The sequence below is a fragment of the Glandiceps talaboti genome, chromosome 20, assembly GCF_964340395.1.
Source record: "Glandiceps talaboti chromosome 20, keGlaTala1.1, whole genome shotgun sequence".
Taxonomy (NCBI): Eukaryota; Metazoa; Hemichordata; class Enteropneusta; family Spengelidae; genus Glandiceps; species Glandiceps talaboti.
In genome coordinates this window covers 14,108,458-14,130,673 of record NC_135568.1, presented here as the reverse complement: position 1 = coordinate 14,130,673, position 22,216 = coordinate 14,108,458, and the positions used below count along the sequence as shown (strand labels likewise).

At 39.1% G+C, this 22,216-nt stretch overlaps 6 protein-coding genes and 1 pseudogene across 6 annotated transcripts; 3 read left to right on the top strand and 4 right to left on the bottom strand.

Annotated features, from left to right (window-relative positions):
* Nucleotides 1-3,934: 3,934 nt before the first annotated feature.
* On the bottom strand, nucleotides 3,935-4,246 carry LOC144450826 (histone H4). Its single transcript, XM_078141563.1, has one exon. The coding sequence runs from the start codon at nucleotides 4,244-4,246 to the stop codon at nucleotides 3,935-3,937; it is 312 nt and encodes a 103-aa protein (XP_077997689.1).
* Nucleotides 4,247-7,848: 3,602 nt separating this feature from the next.
* LOC144450656 (histone H2A) lies at nucleotides 7,849-8,226 on the bottom strand. The gene has a single exon (XM_078141301.1). The coding sequence runs from the start codon at nucleotides 8,224-8,226 to the stop codon at nucleotides 7,849-7,851; it is 378 nt and encodes a 125-aa protein (XP_077997427.1).
* Nucleotides 8,227-8,553: 327 nt separating this feature from the next.
* On the top strand, nucleotides 8,554-9,573 carry LOC144450712 (histone H2B, gonadal pseudogene; annotated as a pseudogene).
* A 992-nt stretch (nucleotides 9,574-10,565) lies between these two features.
* On the bottom strand, nucleotides 10,566-10,892 carry LOC144450823 (histone H4). The gene has a single exon (XM_078141560.1). The coding sequence runs from the start codon at nucleotides 10,890-10,892 to the stop codon at nucleotides 10,581-10,583; it is 312 nt and encodes a 103-aa protein (XP_077997686.1). The 3' UTR covers nucleotides 10,566-10,580.
* Nucleotides 10,893-13,282: 2,390 nt separating this feature from the next.
* On the bottom strand, nucleotides 13,283-13,657 carry LOC144450796 (histone H2B-like). The gene has a single exon (XM_078141520.1). It carries the CDS (start codon nucleotides 13,655-13,657, stop codon nucleotides 13,283-13,285), a length of 375 nt encoding a protein of 124 aa, XP_077997646.1.
* Nucleotides 13,658-13,983: 326 nt separating this feature from the next.
* LOC144450523 (histone H2A) lies at nucleotides 13,984-14,361 on the top strand. Its single transcript, XM_078141167.1, has one exon. The coding sequence runs from the start codon at nucleotides 13,984-13,986 to the stop codon at nucleotides 14,359-14,361; it is 378 nt and encodes a 125-aa protein (XP_077997293.1).
* Nucleotides 14,362-17,557: 3,196 nt separating this feature from the next.
* Nucleotides 17,558-20,203, top strand: LOC144450584 (CMP-N-acetylneuraminate-poly-alpha-2,8-sialyltransferase-like). The gene is made up of 4 exons (XM_078141226.1): nucleotides 17,558-17,721; nucleotides 18,619-18,684; nucleotides 19,052-19,642; nucleotides 19,954-20,203. The coding sequence occupies exons 1-4, from the start codon at nucleotides 17,558-17,560 to the stop codon at nucleotides 20,201-20,203; spliced, it is 1,071 nt and encodes a 356-aa protein (XP_077997352.1).
* The last annotated feature ends 2,013 nt before the right edge of the window (nucleotides 20,204-22,216 follow it).

The following is a 22,216-nucleotide window of genomic DNA, read 5'->3' as shown; positions in this document are numbered from 1 at the left end:
ATAGAAAATTCCACCCCCGTGCCAGAGAAACTGACCAGTCCCTAACTCATGTGTACATGTCTCTGGTCTACATTCCAAACTCATACACTGTACGAAATGTTAACATTCTAAGGCTATTCAAACTATGACAAAATTGTATGTTTGATGATACTGCAGTGAATTTACACAGCCTTTACTGATTAATCATTCGGTGATATTATCCATAATCAGAACAGAAACAGGTTGAAATCTTGATAGCCGTTGAGGGCGCTGATTTCTGGGGGGGGGGCAAAAATAAATTTGATATGATTTTTTACATTTATTGGGAACATTTTGAGGTAACAAAAATTGAGAATTTTTCAATATCCCTTACTTTGTTTTCCATGGCCACCACCGTTTCCAATCAAAATCTCCTGGATTTTGTGTTTGTCATATAGGCAATCTTTCCACAAATTGTAAATCCATCGGCAGCTTTCTGTGACTTGCTAACAAAATATCTAAGTTCAGTGAACGGCCCTGACAGCTAAAGTGGCATGCATCGCAGGGTTTATTCCAGTATGCCTCATTCCCAGATGGAGATCCTAGTCTGGGATTGTAGTGCGCGTGTTACGGTCCCTGTCAGGATCTAGACTATATGTAGATGGCTGTCAGTCGACGTCGTCAGATGAAGATGACTGTCAATCGTCGCATTGCTAAAAGGGTTGTTTTGTATGTTCCGATATCCACTGCATAATTGTACTCGAATAACCCTGTACTGTGCGCCCTCATCAACTACACAGGTCTAACCACGTTCAATGCGCTGTGTTATCTGGGAATCGCGATGAGTGTAACTATTGTGCGGGTTGCGGTCTGCTGCGGGTCGCTTTGTGCAAGTTGCGGGCTGCTCCGGGTCGCTGCGGGCCTGCGACTGTAACTATTGTGCAGGTTGCGGGGCAGCTGCGGGTCACTGCGAGGACAGGAAGTGGTTCCTGTTGTTTTGAAAACATCGACTCAAAGTTTTATGGCGGAAATCTATCTTATACAATCAAATTAGTCTGGCTAGTCTATCATTGTCACAACACAGCTCCCTGTACAGTACATATTCTATTCATGTCATAACTATATCAATCATCATCATAGTGATGATCACCATAGTATTGACAGAATACATTAATGTGTTCATACAGATTATTTTCAGTGCCATTTACGCTATATGCTTTTTGTATTTTTGCTTACAAGCGTGACAAGTCTTTCACTACATTATGTTTTCCTGCATTCAAATAAATGCATGCTGTTCATATGAAACACTGACTCATACTTTGTTTTAAAACTCATCTATTTAATTTTTCTAAATTGTTGGATGTGGTGAATGCTGTGTGTATTTAACAGTTGTGTGTTGAGTTGATGAACATACATTAAAAGAGGATTATGTTACTTGATTAGCCAGCATACTGCTCTTTGTTAGCCTATATCTGATGGGATGAGTCATGTTCACACATCACACCATTTCAGTAGTTTTTGGAATCTTTTCACAGCTTACTTTGTACACAAGTTTTCCATTGTACTCTCTTGCATTTTACAATCAGCCTTGTCTAAATACATGTTTGTTGTTGATTCAAAATTTGCATCAAAATATTGCTATAGAGAAAAACAGTATAAGACTGTAATCTTACACATATACTTTCTAATTGGTGTTGTGATGAGATGAAATTCCATTCATTATGCCAATCAAAATTCTATGTAATTTGACTTCTGTAGATATCTATAATAAATGTTCATGCAAAACATTGATAAAGACATTTTCAGCATAGCATACAATCTACAGTATTTCTTTCACTGGTAAAAATATTTAAGGGCATCTAAGCTCTTGGTGTAGCATGTCTATGAATGACCAGCTTGTTTCAATGCCTCCTTTTTTTTGGCTTTTTCTGTTTGTCTCTTATCTTAAGATTTCACATAAATTCAACAGTGCCCTAACTCATTGCCCTATTGGCAATCTTAGGTACACTCGTTCTAAATTGTCCTTGATCTGAAAGGTTAGTTTCTGCGTGACATGTCTACATGGCAGGGCCATCGTTGAATTCTGTAATCTTTTATTTGTTACCCTGCAAAGTAATCCAGTAATGAAATCATTACATAATATCAAGCTTATGTCTGCATCATATACAGCACAGTTATAGAAGGACTGTGTAAGAAAAGATAAAGGAGAGAAGTACTGAATACAACTAAGTAAGTAATGTTGCAAGGAGTGTTATCTACAGTAGTAAAACATGGTTGAAATTCCTGCTTAAATCTAAATTTCAAACTTAGAGAATGCCTGAATAACGTAGTTTTGCCGTAAAGTAGATTAAACAATACACAACAACACCCCCCCGGTTAGGTCGCCCTCTATAGTTGAGTGTGTACGCAGTAATGATGGCGAATTACGGACTATTTTCATGGATACAACCTAGCATCCTAGTTCCTATGCATGCTACACATTTTCTAGCAGTTACGGGGATGCCAGTGCTTTACCTACTTTATAAATATAAGAGTCACTTGGTGTCTGTGTTTAAAGACAGGTCGTTTCTCGTTTATTTGTTTCAGTATTAGCGTAACCTTGAATTGTCCGCCATTTTTGGCATTGCATATCTGTATGTTCACTTCATACAGCGATATGTTTAATATCTGACTACATGTTCACTAAGAATGAAAGACCATAAAGATTGCGATCGGTTCTGACTATAAAATGAATTATTTGGACGAAATCGTCTGAGGTAGTATCTGAGCTCTGTGCGCGACCTCTGAGCTATGAGCTCTGTCTGAGAAGTCAACTCTACCGTGCACCAAGCCAAGACTCGATCGACTATCTCGTTTTGTAATGTACAATCTAGATCTATATGTACAGAAAAAAATATACGATGCGGACACAATTTCTAAAAATTCACAATAAATAAACACACACATAATATAAAGTAACACTGATATATGTCGTTCCCATGTTTAGGCGAGAAAAATATAATAATTTCAATTATGCGTTTCGGATGACACTGCCTCAGAAACGGGGTAAGTAGGTCGGGATTTTATTTTATCTTTTTAATTGTTTGTATTTTTGAAACATTTTCGACCCCAAAACCGACCGAACTGTCTGTCAGCGCTGTATGTGGTAGCTTATTGTAAAATTCCGGTCGGTTGAGTATCGGAAACTTTCTTTGTCCTTCCCTTCATAATCATAGAAACAGGTATATAATACCGTAGTGCATACAATACCGTAGACTGTAAGATACGTCGTGACGTTTCGCCCTCACCGGCCTCCTCTCACAGTGTTAGGGGTTGGCCGATGTTTGAGGGCGCACCGTCACGGCGTACCTTACAGACTAACAATACCGGTGTTGTATTTTACAATTGAGTTGCACCACTCGTGGATATCATAAAGAGTTTGATAGGACTGAACAAGACAAGTGAAATGGAACTGTTACATGTATTCTGTACACTTGTACGTATCGCACACGATACTTATACGTTGTGAGCACTTTGTTAATTTCAGTTTGCGGGGAGGTTTTGGCAATGTCAACAAATGGAAACTACAGATTGCATACATGATAGACAAATATTATAAACTGAAGTTACACTATGGTTGGCCTAGTCCTCAGTGTATGGGAACGGGATTCTGACAAGGATGTCGAGTCCAGAATTTTCCGTCTGCAAGCAGACAACTGCACTGCAATGTGTGGTTAGCCCAGAGACTTCGGCAACAAAGTCATGACTGACTGGTACGTGTATATAGCTTAAAATGAGGGGAAAAAATCAAGACAATGCACGACTAAACACTTTCCGAAATTCGCATCCAAAATACAGACATTGGAATCATTTATGCAGAGTCAGAGATGGGCCTTTTTCAAGTTCCTACGTATGAAGCAGAGTGGTTAGGTAGTTCTCTTTTTAGAGGATGTGGTGGCCCTGAAAAGGGCCGTTTGGTTTGGTTGTGTTTAGAAATCTAACCACCAAATCCGTACAGAGTACGGCCTTGGCGTTTCAGAGCATAGACGACATCCATGGCGGTGACGGTCTTTCTCTTGGCGTGCTCGGTGTAGGTGACGGCATCACGGATGACGTTCTCCAAGAATACCTTCAGTACACCACGGGTTTCTTCGTAGATGAGACCAGAGATACGCTTAACACCACCACGACGGGCCAAACGACGGATAGCTGGTTTAGTGATACCCTGGATGTTATCACGAAGAACTTTACGATGACGCTTGGCGCCTCCCTTTCCTAGACCTTTGCCTCCTTTACCACGTCCAGACATTTTGAAGTTGATTCAAATGAATGATATAACAGTACATGCGGGGCGTTGATTTATATAGTGTGTTTGCGAACGTAATGCTAAACTGTATGGTGTTCAACTAAACATGCTTTACATATCAACAGTTCAAGGTTTAACATGTCGAACTTTTGGCGGGTGAGTAAGTCTTTGTCATTGGTCATGAGGAGGCTGATTTCAGCCAATCAGAGATTGGAATTTGGGTAAGATGGTAGACGTGATATGTTTTTTGGATCCGGGTAGATTTTTACATGTATATCCCCTCGAGATCTGCTCACGATTACCCTGGTTCGCGCCCTCACCAATCTGTACGATTGGCCATGTAATAAACCGATATATCTGTATATGTATAAAGTATTTGTAGTTTGGATGCCAACTAGCTGCAATAATTATAGTGTCTTGTTGTGGTTTTGAGTTTTTTTTTCGTCTGTTTTGGTGACTTTTTAAGTTTTAGTGTTTAGTTAGGTGCGGGTTAAACACTAAAACTTAAAAAGTCACCAAAAAGAGACGGAAAAAACATCAAAACCGCCACATGACGCTACAATTATTGAAACTAGATGCCAACGTGTACAGTGAAATATTCGATGAAGGAAAACATGATAATGCTAGACTAAAGTACCAAGACAATTTATTCGTTGGGTTTGTAATGTTAGTAAGGCTGTAGTGTTTCAAAAGTACCATGTTGATACATACAGTAACACACACAGACGAGCTTGCATCAATAATAACAAATAGGAAAGTTGGTGGTATTTTGATGAATAATATAATGACGGTTTAGCTAGTCCCGTTCCAGACAGATACAGTATTACGTATTAAATACGTCATTGATTGTAATACCATTAAGATGAAGTATTTAACACGTAATACATGTACCATGGATCTATTAATAGATCCATGGTTACGTAATCCTGTCCCTGTCTGGAACTAGAATATATCACAGTATCTTGTAATTCATTATTGTAATCTAGAATTTCATTTGATTTTTTTGAGGAATAGTGCCACCACCCACGATATACGAAAGCCGTAGAGGGACTTCTGAAGTCAGAAGTCCCTCTACGGCTTTCGTAGTACCGATACCCCGGGCCACGATATTTCTCGTCGCGGAACATCTCCCAACAAATAAATCACACAGAACTCTTCAAATGTGAAATATCGCATAATCGAAAATAAAAATAAAAGGACTCTGGGAGAAAAATATTGGCGGTCGGGTTAGGCGAAAAAATGTCATTTCGATCAGATGCCCTATTTCTATCAGATGGAATGTGTTGGATAATTAATATTGTAAGAAATACTAGGGTCGTGGGGTTAACTTTAACCATTATCACTCTCAGCATTACTTGTTTGTGCTCTCAGCAAACCCTCTGGAGCTTTTTATTTGAGGGGGAACGCAACGCCATGAGTAAACAATACACAATAATTCCTACATACAAAGTGAGCGTCCAAGAATATGAAACAAAGGTGCTACCTTATTATAATAGACTAGATTGGAATAGGAAAACAATACCCGGGCCCATCACCTTTACACACACACTAACTATTAAAAGAATTTGTTGAAAAGAGAGTCATTGAGCATATTGAGCCCGAGTGTTTTGGCAAGAAGGTTCTAAAACGTGTAAAGCTATTTGCATTTGATTATTTAACTTACAGTAAAGGGGTTTGGTGTATTTTGTTGGGGAAAAAACATGCTGGGGACAGTTTTCTGACCTAAAGATTGATCTAGCATTTTGTCAAAAAATGGTGAAATGCTAGATCTAGCACTTTCGAATTTGCCCCGCAACTGTTCATATTTGGACTTCTTTGTTACCTGACAGAGGTTAGAGTTAGACGGACTGAGCAAACGAAAAGTCTACACTTTCTCATCTTATTGCAACGAAGGCACAATATTAACATCAGATAAACTATGGAATGATATCTAAATAATTAAATTTATTAAAGCTAACTTTAATACTAATAGTACAAAGTAATTAATGGATAATATTAATCTAATTTCTAAAATTAGACTGTAAACTACCAGTTGTCCTTGAAATACATTGATGTGGGAAATAGTACTCTCGAACGGGATATGATTTCATATGTGATACAAAAAAACCCTCTACCTACCATTCACGCATAAGGTGGTCTAATGTTTTTCAACCCTGTTTAACAGCTTGTCTATTTGCAAGTATACATTTAATAGAAAGACCGCCTTTGAGATAATGACCAAAAGGCGAAAAAATGACCTCAGAAAAAGGGTTAGGTAGGTCGAGAATTTATTTTATCTTTTTAATTTTACCCCAAACAAACAAATGTCGGTCAGAATACCCATAATGTGATGGTTTGATAAAACGTGATACATGTATGGTCTCTATAGACATCACTCGAGAAAGAAAGAAAACAGACCTCGCATAGACCCTACGTGTAGGGTCTATGATTAAGGTCAAGAAAACAATGATTTTCTATATCTTTTTATTTAGATAGCTTTAAAATGTTTAGGGAAGGTCGGGTCATCGGAAACACGATGTTTATTGAGTGTTATTTATTTTGAATGCTAAAGCCTCAGTCCATCGCACAAAACATAAAGAGGAAAAAGAACAAGGAAATGAATATCATTCCACTAGTAATTTACGAAAAATAATGTAAATGAAAAAGTAAGGCAGGGGTTAACATATACAGTACATCTATGTTTGCTGAACAAAACTAGTACGAGTGTTGAAATGAACATTGTTTATTTGGCCTAATGAATAACGGTTCCCTCAAAAATAAGCGAAATTGAAACTAATAATTTGTCAAAATGTCGTAGAATTACATGTACCATGGAAGCTTAAGTCTGGATGCCAACGTGGTCTCTAAACCAGTGAGTGGAGGGGTAAATCGCAACGATTCCGCACAGGGACAAGACTAGGAAGTATTCACGTGGGTAATACTTCCACGGTATTACCCTGAAGTTTATATTGCAGTGAAACAACATATCTCAGTTATACACGTATGTATGAATGTATGTATGTATGTATGTATGTATGTATGTATGTATGTATGTGTGTGTGTATGTATGTATGTATGTATGTATGTATGTATGTATGTGTGTGTGTGTGTGTGTGTGTACGTGTGTATGTATGTATGTAGAAAGAAATGCATAAGGAACTAATAAACTAGTCCGTGTATATAGCTGTTAAATCCGACGTTTCGAATAAATATTCTTTTTCAAAGGAAAAATTGGCGAGACACAAATGCCAGGTCAAAACCCGATTTATATATATATATATATATATATATATATATATATGTATGTATTTATGTACGTAAATTATACTATTCTATCTTTCAGGTACGTGTGCTCTGGGCTTCTTGTTGGTTTACTTTCAGGTGACGAACTACTTACACCTCGCCTTGATATATATTAACTAAAGAATGTTCAATCGAAATGTCAGGATTTAATTTATTTTTCACGTCTGTTCAACACATTACTTATGCATGTATGTATGTATGTATGTATGTATGTATGTATGTATGTATGGCCTGAAAAGTAACGTGGTTGTGGTAGTTCTCTTTTTGGAGGATGTGGTGGTCCTGAAAAGGACCGTTTGGTTTGTGTATGCTAAGCATACGATTTACTTGGACTTGGCTTGGGTCTTCTTGGGCAAAAGTACTGCCTGGATGTTTGGCAATACACCACCCTGGGCAATGGTGACACCTCCCAGAAGCTTGTTCAATTCTTCGTCATTACGGACAGCCAACTGCAAGTGACGTGGGATGATTCTGGTCTTCTTGTTGTCACGGGCGGCGTTTCCTGCCAACTCAAGGATTTCAGCTGCTAAGTATTCGAGTACGGCAGCCAAGTAGACTGGGGCACCAGCACCAACACGTTGAGCGTAGTTGCCCTTACGAAGGAAACGATGAACACGGCCGACTGGGAACTGCAGACCAGCACGGCTGGAACGGCTCTTTGCCTTACCCTTTGCTTTGCCTCCTTTACCACGTCCAGACATTTTTGATAGATTAACACTGTAGTTCACAATATTATGACGTGTTAATATGGCGACATCGCCGTATTTATAGGTTGCAGTAGGATCCTGTATGCAGTCATTTTTAGCCAATCAAAATGTGAATACTTTTAGACAACCAATGACACAGCAGCTGCTATTGAATTTAAGATATATATCAAACAGACCATATATTTGCATGATGTAACCTCGCTTCACATGACAAACCTGCGCACGGTGTACAGAGTAACTGGGATCCTTCATTTGCATATGATAGGATATAAATACGAGACAAATGACGTGGTCATGCTATACTGAACTATTAACCGACGTTCAACATGCCTCCCAAAGGAAGTGGTAAAGCCGTCAAGAAGGCCGGTAAGGCCCCAGCTGCCCGTAGTGGTGACAAGAAGAAGAGAAAGAGACGAAGGAAGGAAAGCTATGGTATCTACATCTACAAAGTCATGAAGCAGGTTCACCCAGACACTGGTATCTCCTCCAAAGCCATGTCTATCATGAACAGCTTCGTCAACGATATCTTTGAACGTATTGCCGCTGAAGCTTCCCGCCTTGCACAGTACAACAAAAGATCCACCATCACCAGCAGAGAGATCCAGACTGCTGTACGTCTCTTGCTGCCCGGTGAGCTTGCCAAGCACGCCGTCAGTGAGGGTACCAAAGCCGTCACCAAGTACACCAGTTCCAAGTAAATCGTATGCCCAAGCATACACAAGCCAAACGGTCCTTTTCAGGACCACTACATCCTCCAAAAAGAGAACTACCAAACCTAACAACATCAAGTTCACATTAATAGTGTGTCAGAGACGAATGTTATCATTGCGAATTTGTCTGTAGTATGGAATTATCACTTCTCGACATAGGCATAGCCGAAACTGTCTTTTTAATACCCAGGCAAACTATGTTTTTGCATGTATGGTGTGTAGCTGTGAAGTCGCATCAGCATCCTGTGGCTGTGGCATTTGTTAGTAATTTTGCTGTGTAATTTATCTTGCATTGATTTGTGCTTTTATGTGTCTGTCTATTGACATTGAGTGGCCCTTTATTTCTATTCATTGAATGGCCCTTTGTTTCTCTTCATAACTGCCAGTTTTGCACTTCCAATTGTTATTGAATGTTTCACTATAGTATTGTATGCATTTACCATGATTTACATACTAACAATTACTCTGACTTGCAAAGTCTAATTACAGAGGGAATCTGCATGATACACAATAATTGTTAAGGTATGGAAAGCAATAAAAAATATTTAAAAAAATAAATAAATAAACATTTATAATACGAAGATAAGAACAGCTATCTTGGCATAAGCCAAATTAAGATATTGTAATTGTGCTCTGTGGACTGTACAAGACCATATTATATAGTTGATATTCAAGTAGTTCAAAGAGTCCTGTCATGCTAAAAAAAAATATATTTAAAAAATAAATAAAAAACAAACATTTATAATACGAAGATAAGAAGTAGTTGAAAAAGTCCTGTCACGCTCAAAATCATAAAACTTTGAAATTTGATATCAGAATATAGCAATGGTTCTTATGAGAGGACCATAGCAAAGTCAGTGATGAGGAAATTTCAAGTAGTAGAATGGCTGTCCGACAAGTTTCAAACTAAGGCATCGGGTGTTCGTTGTCTGTAGTAATTGTATTGTGATATATGTTAAATCACAACATGTATCTATTCTTGAGACAAGAGATAATAGGTCCATGGATCACAGTCCGTGGCTAAAATCATGCACAGGGCACACGCTTTATTATTGCAAGTCTTCGTTTCTCCAAGGAAAATAGATGTATCACACAAATGTTACTTACATATGCGTCAATATACTACAACTAGTACTCTATTTGTCGATAACGGGAAAATTAACTAAGCAACCACTGGCAGCATGGCCATTTGAGATAAAAACTTTCCGAGCATAAAGCCACACGAGAGACACAAGTACGGGTGTAAGCCGAGCCCTAACTTGTCTGTGGTTTTCACGTACATGACAAAAGATGGAGTCAGTTTTCGAACTACTAAATGACGACACGACTTGTAGAAAATGAGACGTTCAAAATATATTAGTGTAACGTTTGTAAAGCTGATTGCATTATATACTATAAAATAATAAATTTCGAAGTCTATTAGATCTGCTGTGATGTTGACGTTCTCTATGATCGATCATATATCGTATAGGAAACCTTCAGGCACGAGTTTTACTAAAATGATATACATTGCTTGCCTTGCTGATCTCGCTTTCAAACACACATACACATACAACAAAAGTGGTTAGGTAGTTCTCTTTTTGGAGGATGTGGTGGCCCTGAAAAGGGCCGTTTGGTTTGGGTTTAGTAGTTTGAAATCTAACCACCAAATCCGTACAGAGTACGGCCTTGGCGTTTCAAAGCATAGACGACATCCATGGCGGTGACGGTCTTTCTCTTGGCGTGCTCGGTGTAGGTGACGGCATCACGGATGACGTTCTCCAAGAATACCTTCAGTACACCACGAGTTTCTTCGTAGATGAGACCAGAGATACGCTTGACACCACCACGACGGGCCAAACGACGGATAGCTGGTTTGGTGATACCCTGGATGTTATCACGAAGAACTTTACGATGACGCTTGGCGCCTCCCTTTCCTAGACCTTTGCCTCCTTTACCACGTCCAGACATTTTGAAGTTTGAATCAAATGAATGATATAACAGTACATGCCGGGCGTTGATTTATATAGTGTGTTTGCGAACGTAACTACGAACAGAGTAGCGATTAATGTTTTGCATAGCTATTAGAATATCATTCCTGATTGGTCGTGAAACCAGCGAGTTGGAGATACCCATTGGTTTGAGGGATAGCATATTATTAGCATAATTATGAACGTCACGCCGCTTGTTGGTCTAGGCGATGACCAATGTAACCAATCAGCGCTCATATATTGGCATAGTTGACACGCTAGGATCTCAATTTTACTTGAAGCTCGATACAGAGCTGCCTTGAATAAAACGTGAGCATTTTACATGTAACTATTTCAAATTTATAGTATGAAACTTGCAAGCACCATTCTCTTGCTGATCAATTACGATTCTTTTTTTACTATCTTTATTTTGGAGTTTATTTTGGACTTTTCATTCATGAAAACAAAAAGTACAAATGCATTCAAAACATGTAATGACGTACGTACACGTTGTCACACTAACCATAGACAGTGGAGGGGGGGGGGGGGACTGTGACAGACATAGACTCACCATAGACCATAGGCACTCAAATCAATGTGTAGAAGACAAAAATCATACACATTGATTCGAGTGCCTGTGCCATAGACCATCAATGGAGGGTCTATGGTGAATCTCTAGCTCAGGTTTCCCATTGTTTTCCAAATGGTCTTTTTGTTGTTTATTTCTTCCTATCAGATGTACAGCCATTACAGATTAGGAGAATAGTTTTATATTATCTTTTTAAGTTGATGTCAGTTTCTACGTAAAAAAAAAGTTTCGGGTCGACGTGAAAATCTAGCCTAGGTTGGGTCGGGTAACAGGAACCAGACAACTTTTTTATTTGGCCTTATAACCTCCGATTGAGCTTTAACAGAGGCTGGCAAACTTATTTGCGAATGAAGATGACCGAACAATCACAGTGGAGGGGGAATTATATACAATGTGCTAATGCTATGTTATTTTTTCTAACTATGCCAACATTCTATTACCATGATTACATTGTAATAGTAATACATGTACTGTGTGTGTGTGTGTGTGTGTGTGTGTGTGTAAAATTTCGTTTAGACATTTTTTTTAATACTTTCACTTGAATAAGGCTTAAATGTTTGCGAACTGGGCGAACGCTCTCAGGCATGAGCCTGTATGATTATTGATATAATTAATTGGTCTCTTGTGACTGAGTCATAGTGTTTAAATGTTTGGTTAATGATGTATAGACTGTCGACAGTCGCTCGCGCCTTTTTTTCCTACGTTTTATCTAAACTCCGATCCGGCGCAACACTAGTATAATCGCAAACTGATATTGAGGGCCGAAGGCCCGAATGGTCGAGCCCTCGATATCAGTTTGCGATTAGACTAGTGTTGCGCCGGATCGGAATTTAGATAAAACGGAGGGAAAAAAGGCGCGAGCGACTGTCGACAGTCTAATGATGTAGTGCCATCACTTTGCGAAGTTTGACTGTGAGCTCATGAATACCCGTCCAGTTCGGAAGGGGGGGGGGGTGATGCATGCTGGGCCAGGGTGACCTGGGTAGGTTTATTAATTACTTTGCACTACACCGTGCACGTATGTGAAAACATGCACAGTGGTTGTATGTGACGATAAATTGCATTATGGGACAACCATAGACGTGATGCTTCCACCCCATTCTATTTTGGCAACAATTGATTTTGTTTCATACAGCACTGTGTGCTTCTTAGTATGGTAGCAGTGCCAGTAGTAGCATGTAGCACCTATGGTGGTCTGAGGTATCACTATGTACAGACCACGTTCTTTTAGTGGTCTGGAATGTACATACTACGATTCGAACACAAAATAAGTATGTAGTAAGAAATGACGGTCATTGTAAAGGCTGAAGTATAAGCAAGTATTTTAACGTATGAAATATTCAGCTAGCAATATGTGTACATTCAAACGTACAAAACAGATTACACTAAAAGTAAAATACCAGTAATGTTTGTCGGATGAGAACTAAAATGGTTACCCCCCCCCCTCCTGAACTATTGATCCCGCCCTTAAACTATGTTGAAGTGGCATTGATGATACTACAAAAGGGTCGGTCAATACACGGACAATGCATCTAAAAATGTAAATCACTGCAGCATAAACTTGACGAAGACAAATAAAAACTAAGGTACCAAGGAGTCAAAACATGTTCTAATAATAAATGTGTGTTAAACGCACCTTAAATCGTACGATCAGACTAGGGGCGATATTGTTTATCAATAGAGTAAATTACTTGTTTCTGATGAAACACAAATTAGATTTTGTTAGGTTTGATAGTTCTCTTTTTGGAGGATGTGGTGGTCCTGAAAAGGACCGTTTGGTTTGTGTACGCTTGGCATACGATTTACTTGGAACTGGTGTACTTGGTGACGGCTTTGGTACCCTCACTGACGGCGTGCTTGGCAAGCTCACCGGGCAGCAAGAGACGTACAGCAGTCTGGATCTCTCTGCTGGTGATGGTGGATCTTTTGTTGTACTGTGCAAGGCGGGAAGCTTCAGCGGCAATACGTTCGAAGATATCGTTGACGAAGCTGTTCATGATAGACATGGCTTTGGAGGAGATACCAGTGTCTGGGTGAACCTGCTTCATGACTTTGTAGATGTAGATACCATAGCTTTCCTTCCTTCGTCTCTTTCTCTTCTTCTTGTCACCACTACGAGCAGCTGGTGGGGCCTTACCGGCCTTCTTGACGGCTTTACCACTTCCTTTAGGAGGCATGTCGAATACGTGTAGGTCGTTGAGTTATGATAGTCTGTCCTTGAATAGAACGTGTATTTATATCCTCAGATATGCTAATTAGAGATTCCGGCTAGGCGGGAACATTATAGCATTACATTGAAGCATGACCCAGCACGACACTGGTTTTGTTTATAACAACTATGTTAAATTTTGATAACAGCTCTATGGCCATTGGTTAAATTGCACCTATATGTCATGCGATTGGTCAAATGTGATCGCAACCAGAATCCCACCATAGCAAATAAATACGGCAATTTGAGCGGCAAATTAAATATTTTTCATAACCGACTATCGAGTAAGTGAAAATGTCTGGACGTGGTAAAGGAGGTAAAGCAAAGGGTAAGGCAAAGAGCCGGTCCAGCCGTGCTGGTCTGCAGTTCCCAGTCGGCCGTGTTCACCGTTTCCTTCGTAAGGGCAACTACGCTCAACGTGTTGGTGCTGGTGCCCCAGTCTACTTGGCTGCCGTACTCGAATACTTGGCAGCTGAAATCCTTGAGTTGGCAGGAAACGCCGCCCGTGACAACAAGAAGACCAGAATCATCCCACGTCACTTGCAGTTGGCTGTCCGTAATGACGAAGAATTGAACAAGCTTCTGGGAGGTGTCACCATCGCCCAGGGTGGTGTATTGCCAAACATCCAGGCAGTACTTTTGCCCAAGAAGACCCAAGCCAAATCCAAGTAAATCGTATGCTAAGCATACACAAACCAAACGGTCCTTTTCAGGACCACCACATCCTCCAAAAAGAGAACTGCCATACCTAACATACGCAAGATTTATCACCCTGATTACATCCACTGATAGATCTGACTACAGAAACCTTATTCTTTACTCTCTTTTTTTTCTTTTTTTTGAGGGGGGGGGGGTGGTATAATCAAATACTTTTCCCCGCCACATGTAACATTTGTTCACCCACAGAGCATAAGGGGAGGTCTCCACTCCTCATCATTCACCCCATTTACATGTATCTTCACATAGCGAGCTTTGAAAGTAAATCAACAAATCGCAATGTAATCAAGCCACATTTACATGGCCACTGAATAGAATATCACACATCGTTATTCATGACAATAGACCATAACCAAGTCCTGCTTGCAGACTGAGTGAGTCAGGAGAAATTTCTAACAATGTCCCACACCAGTGCTTGGAGACATACATAGTGTGGATGCGTGAGATGCCAACCTGGTCTCTAACTGAACCACGTCTGGCCAAAGTCCCTCAATCCGCGTGAGTGGAGGTGTAAAGCGTATAGGAATTTATAGATTATTAGAGAAAATGCAATGCTAATAGACTGGACACCGGGATCTTTATTCGTTTTGTGTACGAAAATGTCAACTTTTTCCCCAGTTACTAGTGTAGTCTCCCAAGGCTTACCGATGTTGACTTCGCAATCTCACACCAATTCGCTATTTCACACAAAAGAACACCATTATGTTAAAATTTGAATTAAAAATAAAATAAATGAAAATATGCCCAGACATTTGTCAGAATTGAATTATGTACATGTACCCCGGGACCAAGGTGCACGTAACAAAATAAAACTTGAATGACTTGGTTCACACAGAAGTCACGACAGTGGATTTTAAATTATGAAGATTTTGTATGTTATCGTTGCGTTCACGTTTTGTTATATATAATAATTTTAGTCAAACCAGAGACCGAAAACGAAGTTGGAAATTCTTTTTACATAAAGCATAGTACATTTGTCTTCCTTGTTTGTGATTTGTCTATAAGCTTCTCTCGAAAGTGCGGTCATCGACATAAAACTTAGACTGAAAGGTCAGCCATTGCGGGCGCTCTTCTCATCCCTCTTACAGGCTAAAGCGCCATTAATAAGTGTTTATTCACCATTATAATAAAAATTAACCTTAAAATATATACATATACAGAATACAATGACAAAAGGGATCAAGAAATGTATGGCAAAGCTAGTCAAGTTTGTACACCTTAGTGACTAACAAATATACTAGTACTTGTAGATGTATACATACAACATTGTAAATTGCCATAGGAACTGTCACAAATAGGACATTTTTTTAATGACAGAGCACAACAAACAACAATGGAATAGTAAAATTGATACACATACAATTTCCAGTCACATTGAAGTGTGAAAAACAAATCAATATATACACACGCATATAAAATGTAGTTTTTTAGTAAGAGAGTGGTCGTTGCCAAATATATACATAATACCACCAGGCGATATAGGCCCTGTAACATGCCAGAGCAGACAAATACTCTGACCAGAGAGAATGTCTCCAGTCTGCAGTTGCCATTATCGTAAGCCACAGCCTCTTTTACGGCACCGTACTGTCCAAGACCGCCTCCAGCTTATTTCGCAGTGTCGCGGAAGAACTTGAATAACAGCTCTGGATTGCGACAATGGTAGTATCAGTCTCTGGATGGATATTCCGTTTCATGGTTTGTGTACAGAACTACTTAAAAGAACATTTTTACCCCATCAATGTGTTGGTTGACAACATATGCATTGTTTGAATTACGAAGGATAGGTCAGTCCGTGCGCATGCGTACACCTGCCTGGCTGTAGTGTCTGAGTTTGTCGTCATCAAATTGACTTTAATGAACATTTTTATCCCATCAATATGTTGTCTGACAACAAAAATAGTTTGAAGTATGTTGCGGATACTTCAGTTCGTGCGCATGCGTAATTTCAAGTTGCACATATTGCAGCCTTTGTTTCTGTGTTTGAGTTGGTCGTCATCAAATTATTTATGTTATCACCGGTGAAATAGACACAGGTAAGATGTATATTTCTACTTCTTCATATTGTTCACATTTACAGTGAGATGTGGGGCTTTATTCATCATCATTTGAAAACCCCAGAAATTATAAATAACTGTGAGATTTTCCGAAGGAATGATTAACGTTTTATCTATGTTTAATATGCAGCTCTATTTTCCATTCTGATCAGGTGGAACGTAATGGTGAGAGTGTCCGGGTTTGGAATCTGTAGGTTGCAGATTTGAACCTCGTCACTGCGTCTTATTTCTTAATGGCTAAAGTCCTTGGGTAAGATTTGACCTACGACTTTGCCTTATAATATTAGTCAACGCAACTGTATAATTGGGGACCTGGTAGGATAGAGGTTGCAATGTGAATGTTTTATCTTGAATTCTATGTGCTCACACAGGCTGCAATGGATTGTATACTCCCCAGGGAGTTGAGGAAGGCCTTTGTGCCGTTATAGATCCGTGCCAGGGGTGATAATTGTAAAGCACTTTGAGCACAGTGGGAAAGCGCTAATCAGATAAAAAAACAAACATATTTTTTATTATATAACATTAACGTTACGTCACTTGTACTTATTCGCCCAAAATTTTAAAGCTCAAATATACAAAGAATGGCCATCCAGCTTTAGTTTGTGACATCGAGTCATATCACCCTGTAATTTATATCTAGTATGTTTATAATTAAATTTATCCATATTTACGTGACATGCAACTGTATGAGTATGTATGTTGCGGAATGTTGGAATACACTTGAAATGGAGCTCTTCGTCAGCATCTCATGACGTATTCCAAAGAGAGAGAGAGAGAGAGAGAGAGAGAGAGAGAGAGAGAGAGAGAGAGAGAGAGAGAGAGAGAGAGAGAGAGAGAGAGAGAGAGCTAACTGTAAGAAAATTGACCACGACTAAATATTGCAATTTTACAGTATTTGCATATAACTCATACGTCATTCCAAACTTAAATACCATTGTAAGGACCCTACTTATGATTTCAATACTTCAAAAAAGTATGTCTGGGACGAGGATGTCGTGTTTACCAGGCATGGTAAACATTTAAAGTTTGTCTCTCTCGCCTTATCAACACACGTTTTTCTTCACAGGGAACCATTTTACATTGATTGTTAATTTACTATGTTGATGGACGTGAAGAAATGGATATTCATGGTCGCTGTCCTCGTCTGTAGTATAGTTACTATAGTGTTTATCGAGAAAAATGAAAAACTGGTCACTATCATTGCTAGCTATTCACCATTCCCGTCGTCCGGAAATCTAAAATCGCACTTACGTCGTCAAGGGTAAGTTTTGTTTGTTTGTTTGCTTGTTGTTGTTTTTTAAAATGTTTTTTTTTTTTTTTGGGGGGGGGGGGGGGTGGAGGCAATAAGACTTTATCACATTGATTCTCGACCAATGTGAATCATAATTTATACATGATAAAGATGGGCCTGATTTCATCCCTTGCTAACTGTATCCTAGCAGATGTTTTAGTCATTCTTAGAGAATCCTGAAAAAAAAACATGTTTGTAGAGTTGAATACTGCGTTGCTCAACCCTTATGAATATATGAATAGGGTTACGAAAATGGTACTTTGGTAGCCTAATTGGCTGAGAAGGGGGCTGCTATCATGCACTGTTAGGGTCGTTTTCTTTTTGTTCCCACAGCTGGTCTCAGCATATGATTAATATTGTGTGGGCATTATTTCAAGAGTGTGAAAAGAGCGAACGGTTGTTTATTTGTTAATTATTCCTTGCTCCAGTGCAGTGTAGTTGTTCTCTCTACGCATTACAATATTGACGTCGTGCGATACAGGATTGGTGTAAATGATTTTTCTGAGATAGGACCAATCTGATTAAAATCTGATGTAGTGAATACCGCTCGATTTCTTTATTTACCTCAAGTTCCTCCGTTTATTAACGTTAACCTTATTTGGTTTGTTTGTTCCGGAAGTGATCGCTGCCTTCCCACATCACACTCGTTTACATAAATTCATTTATGATTCTTTTCACTGCAATGTATCCATAAATGAGGTTTCATACGCGTGTATTCAAGAGACATGACAAATTACAAAACGTATAACTTTAAACACATGAATAGAAACTAGTAGTTTTTATTCTATTTTTAAACAACTTTCCTTTACTTAATTTATTAATTACTCATATTTCCAAACGTATATTTCCCTCTTTCGAATCATATAGTCGGTTTGATCCTTGTGGCGAATGTCCTGATAACATCAAGTTTGTAAACAGTTTAAAGGAATTACGGTAAGGACGTACATTATTTGTTTTCCCCTATTAACAATCATATTGTGAATCTTTACCTATTTCAGCGAACTTGTGGCACAAAAACGTCGTGTCAATCCGCCCTCAACGGCCTTCACGGGTTTAAAGATGCCTGAGGGCGCCCCGCGGCGCGATACGGCATCCACGCCGAAACGTCACTTTATAAGCTATTTAAAATTATGCAAATGAATCATTTGTATATTCCTGAACATCAGGTTTGAGTTTAGCAAATAGTAGTAAGTGATAGTTTAATATGCTTCACTAATTTGAATATAACAGACATCGTTTGTCATTGGCAGTAGACCGTCGTATGTTTTCTATTAAATGCTCAATTTTTTTATACTTGCAGAGGTAACACTTCCCTGTATTTTAATCTTGAAACATCACTAGCAATATACCGTGATCACGTTCAACCTGGGAAGATGAAACTCCATCAACGTTACTGGCCTATTAGGGCGACAACACGCGGTATCTTCCGGGATTACTTTGACGATAACTTTTACACTCTGAAGCCACAGGAAAGTTGTGCTATCGTTGGCAGCAGTGGTATTTTGAAAGACAGCAAATGTGGGAAAGAGATCGACTCACATGATTTCATAATGCGTATGAATCTGGCAGTCGTTAAGGGGTTCGAAGAGGATGTTGGTCGAAATACAAACCTGACCGCAGTTAACCATTTTGCCATTCACTTCCTAAATACTTACCTTCACAACCCTAAAAAGAACCCCAAGGTTAAGAAAAATAGAAGATATCTGACTGCCCTTGAACATCTAAATGGATCAATTGTTTGGTTTCCTTATAACATGTCTGCGCATACCCTCCTGATGGATCATGCCAACTCAAAAATTACCTACATTTTGAACGAGACATTGGGAAAAAGAAACTTTACCTACAGAGTTGCGTATGCACCGGTACCAGTCTGGCCTCAACTCACAAACAGGTAGAATCACATCCATACCCAATTCTTATCCGTCACACAATTATGCGTCTGCGCAGACTAGCAATTTGCCAATCTGTCTGCGAATCAGTTCGGCTTTATGAAATACTAGTATGCGGTAAGCCAACACTCATGTTATTAATTGACGATCGAAGACTCACAACACTGTAGCCCATAGGAATATTTTTTATCTGAAGTTGTTATCAACTATATGCTTATATGTGTTAGCGACCGTCATGTTCGTTCCTTTTCCTGCAGCTTTGTGGATTTTCATTGTATACATTTTTTAACATAATATTTCTTCTCTACTTTAGGTTTTGGAATAAAACCGGCAGCAGTGAAGGTTTCGTGATGTTAACCATTGCTACTCTCTTCTGCAAAAATATTCATATGTACGGATTCTGGCCGTTTAGTACAGACAGTGACGGAAGTGACGTCAGTCACCATTACTACGAAAAGATCAAGTATAGGAAAAGAAAAAAGACAATGCCAAGAGAATTTTCAATTTTACAAGATTTACATAGAAGACGTGTCATTACTCTAGTCACAGACAAGTGTATGTAAATCTAAAAAAAAAAAAAAAAGCATGTACCGAATTTACTAAGAGGATACTCGATAGGAAGTACACCTGCTAACCTCAACAGCTCTTCGAACGAGTCAGCTACATGTATCTACTATTTGGTAAAACCAAACCATAAACAGTTAGAGTGATTTATGTTCGTATGGATATGAAGCCGGCTTAACTTTTTAGTGTAAATACATTTAGATCGACTCTGGTTCTAGTTGATGACTCGATTCTCAGCGATCACCCCATCCATAAACCACGTGGTGGCACACCAGATCCAAGACAAGCTGCGTACCTACCCCAGTTGACAAACCCAACCATGTACCAGAACACTGCCCCAAAAACCTGCTTATTAGTTTTACGGACTAGGGTCGACTCTGGTCCCTGTAATGTGAATGTAGCTGGTAAGAACTTAAAGCGCCTTAAATTATTTGCAAATACATTTTTTTGAATTAAAGTTTCATAACTTGAATAAACCCATGTCGTTTTAGATATCTGGCTAATAAAAAATCACAAAGAAACAAGGAAACATACAGACAGGCATGAGACAGACAGACAGACAGACAAACGGACGGACAGACAGACAGACAGACAGACAGACAGACAGACAGACAAACAAACAAACAAACACAGGGAATAAAACATACCTCCGTCCAACCTCGTTTTGAAATCACGACTCGAATAGTAGAAGGATGATGGCATTGGCATAACACACACCTGTAGAAAAAAAACGTTAACTGGGCATTTTCGCAAGCCACAGCATATTTTTCGATGGCGAGTCTCGGACAGTGCCGTAAAAGAGGCTTGTGAAATTACGACGATGATATAACAGCAGCTATCTCGGACGATGCCGTAAAAGAGGCTTGTGATTTTGCGACCATATGATATAACAGTAATTATGAAGAGATTCAAAATATGTAAGATTGGCAGCACTGTATTAAACTGCAAGTGTACGAAACATTATTTTTTTTTATTATAAATATCATCGCTTATGTTATATTATGTATATATTTTATACTCTTGTAATGTATCATCACACAAATATAAACGGGTACATGCACCGCGTATTTTAATACCCAATTTTGTGGAACTTAATTTAGACGAAAATGGTTGCAGCAACGGAACGAATTTCGTTGACCTTGTCTGTTTGTAGCACTACAATCCGTGTCAGGAAAGAGACAAGTTTCATACCAAATCATAATAATATCGATAATTGTCATTAATCCGAGCAAAAAATAATAAGTAATACGGACAAGGATGTCACAATAATCTTCATCAGGATCATCCACTGGTTTTATTTTTTTTGTATCAGATATTTTGTATCGTTAACGTTGCATAAAGTCTTCCATATTTCACTTCATACAAGCATTCGTTAACGCTATTCAGTCCACAACTGTTTCACGTACCATCATAGCTTCCAGATATAGCTAGCAGCAAGAAAAACTGTTCCAATTACATTCAAATGATCATCTATGAATCTAAGAACAGCATTTCCATCTAAGAACACCAGTTCCATGGATTAATCAGTCAATCATCGATGCACGGTTGAAAAGAATGAAGGCAGAAAGAGTGTGGAGAAAATCAAGTTTGGAAGTACATCGTCAGATTTACAGGGCCTGTCGGACTGACGTAGTGCGCCTTGTTGAGGAGGCAAAAAAGAGTCATTACGCCGGACTTGTTGACGATTGCGCGGGTAACCAAAAACAGTTATTTCAGGTTGTAAAGGGGTTACTTGGTCATACTAACACTTCTGCTGTTCTACCAAAACATGAGGATTCCTCGGAATTAGCAAATCGTTTTGCTCAATTCTTTTTAAATCGCGTCAAGTCTCTAACCTTGAACCTGGGCACTGTACCTGGAAATTCTAATCACCGCTATTCACAACCTGTTGCTGAAATGAAACCCGATTGTCGCCTAGATGCTTTTAAACCTACTACTGGTGATGAAATTGACACGATCATTCGTTCATCGCCTTCATCTACTTGCTGCCTTGACCCGATTCCAACCAAGAT

Coding starts and splice junctions, on each gene's coding strand:
- LOC144450656 (XM_078141301.1), bottom strand. CDS start 8,226: ATGTCTGGACGTGGTAAAGGAGGCAAAGCAAAGGGTAAGGCAAAGAGC.
- LOC144450584 (XM_078141226.1), top strand. CDS start 17,558: ATGTTGATGGACGTGAAGAAATGGATATTCATGGTCGCTGTCCTCGTC. Junction 17,722..18,618: donor TCGCACTTACGTCGTCAAGG/GTAAGTTTTGTT, acceptor CGAATCATATAG/TCGGTTTGATCCTTGTGGCG. Junction 18,685..19,051: donor AACAGTTTAAAGGAATTACG/GTAAGGACGTAC, acceptor TTATACTTGCAG/AGGTAACACTTCCCTGTATT.
- LOC144450796 (XM_078141520.1), bottom strand. CDS start 13,657: ATGCCTCCTAAAGGAAGTGGTAAAGCCGTCAAGAAGGCCGGTAAGGCC.
- LOC144450523 (XM_078141167.1), top strand. CDS start 13,984: ATGTCTGGACGTGGTAAAGGAGGTAAAGCAAAGGGTAAGGCAAAGAGC.
- LOC144450823 (XM_078141560.1), bottom strand. CDS start 10,892: ATGTCTGGACGTGGTAAAGGAGGCAAAGGTCTAGGAAAGGGAGGCGCC.
- LOC144450826 (XM_078141563.1), bottom strand. CDS start 4,246: ATGTCTGGACGTGGTAAAGGAGGCAAAGGTCTAGGAAAGGGAGGCGCC.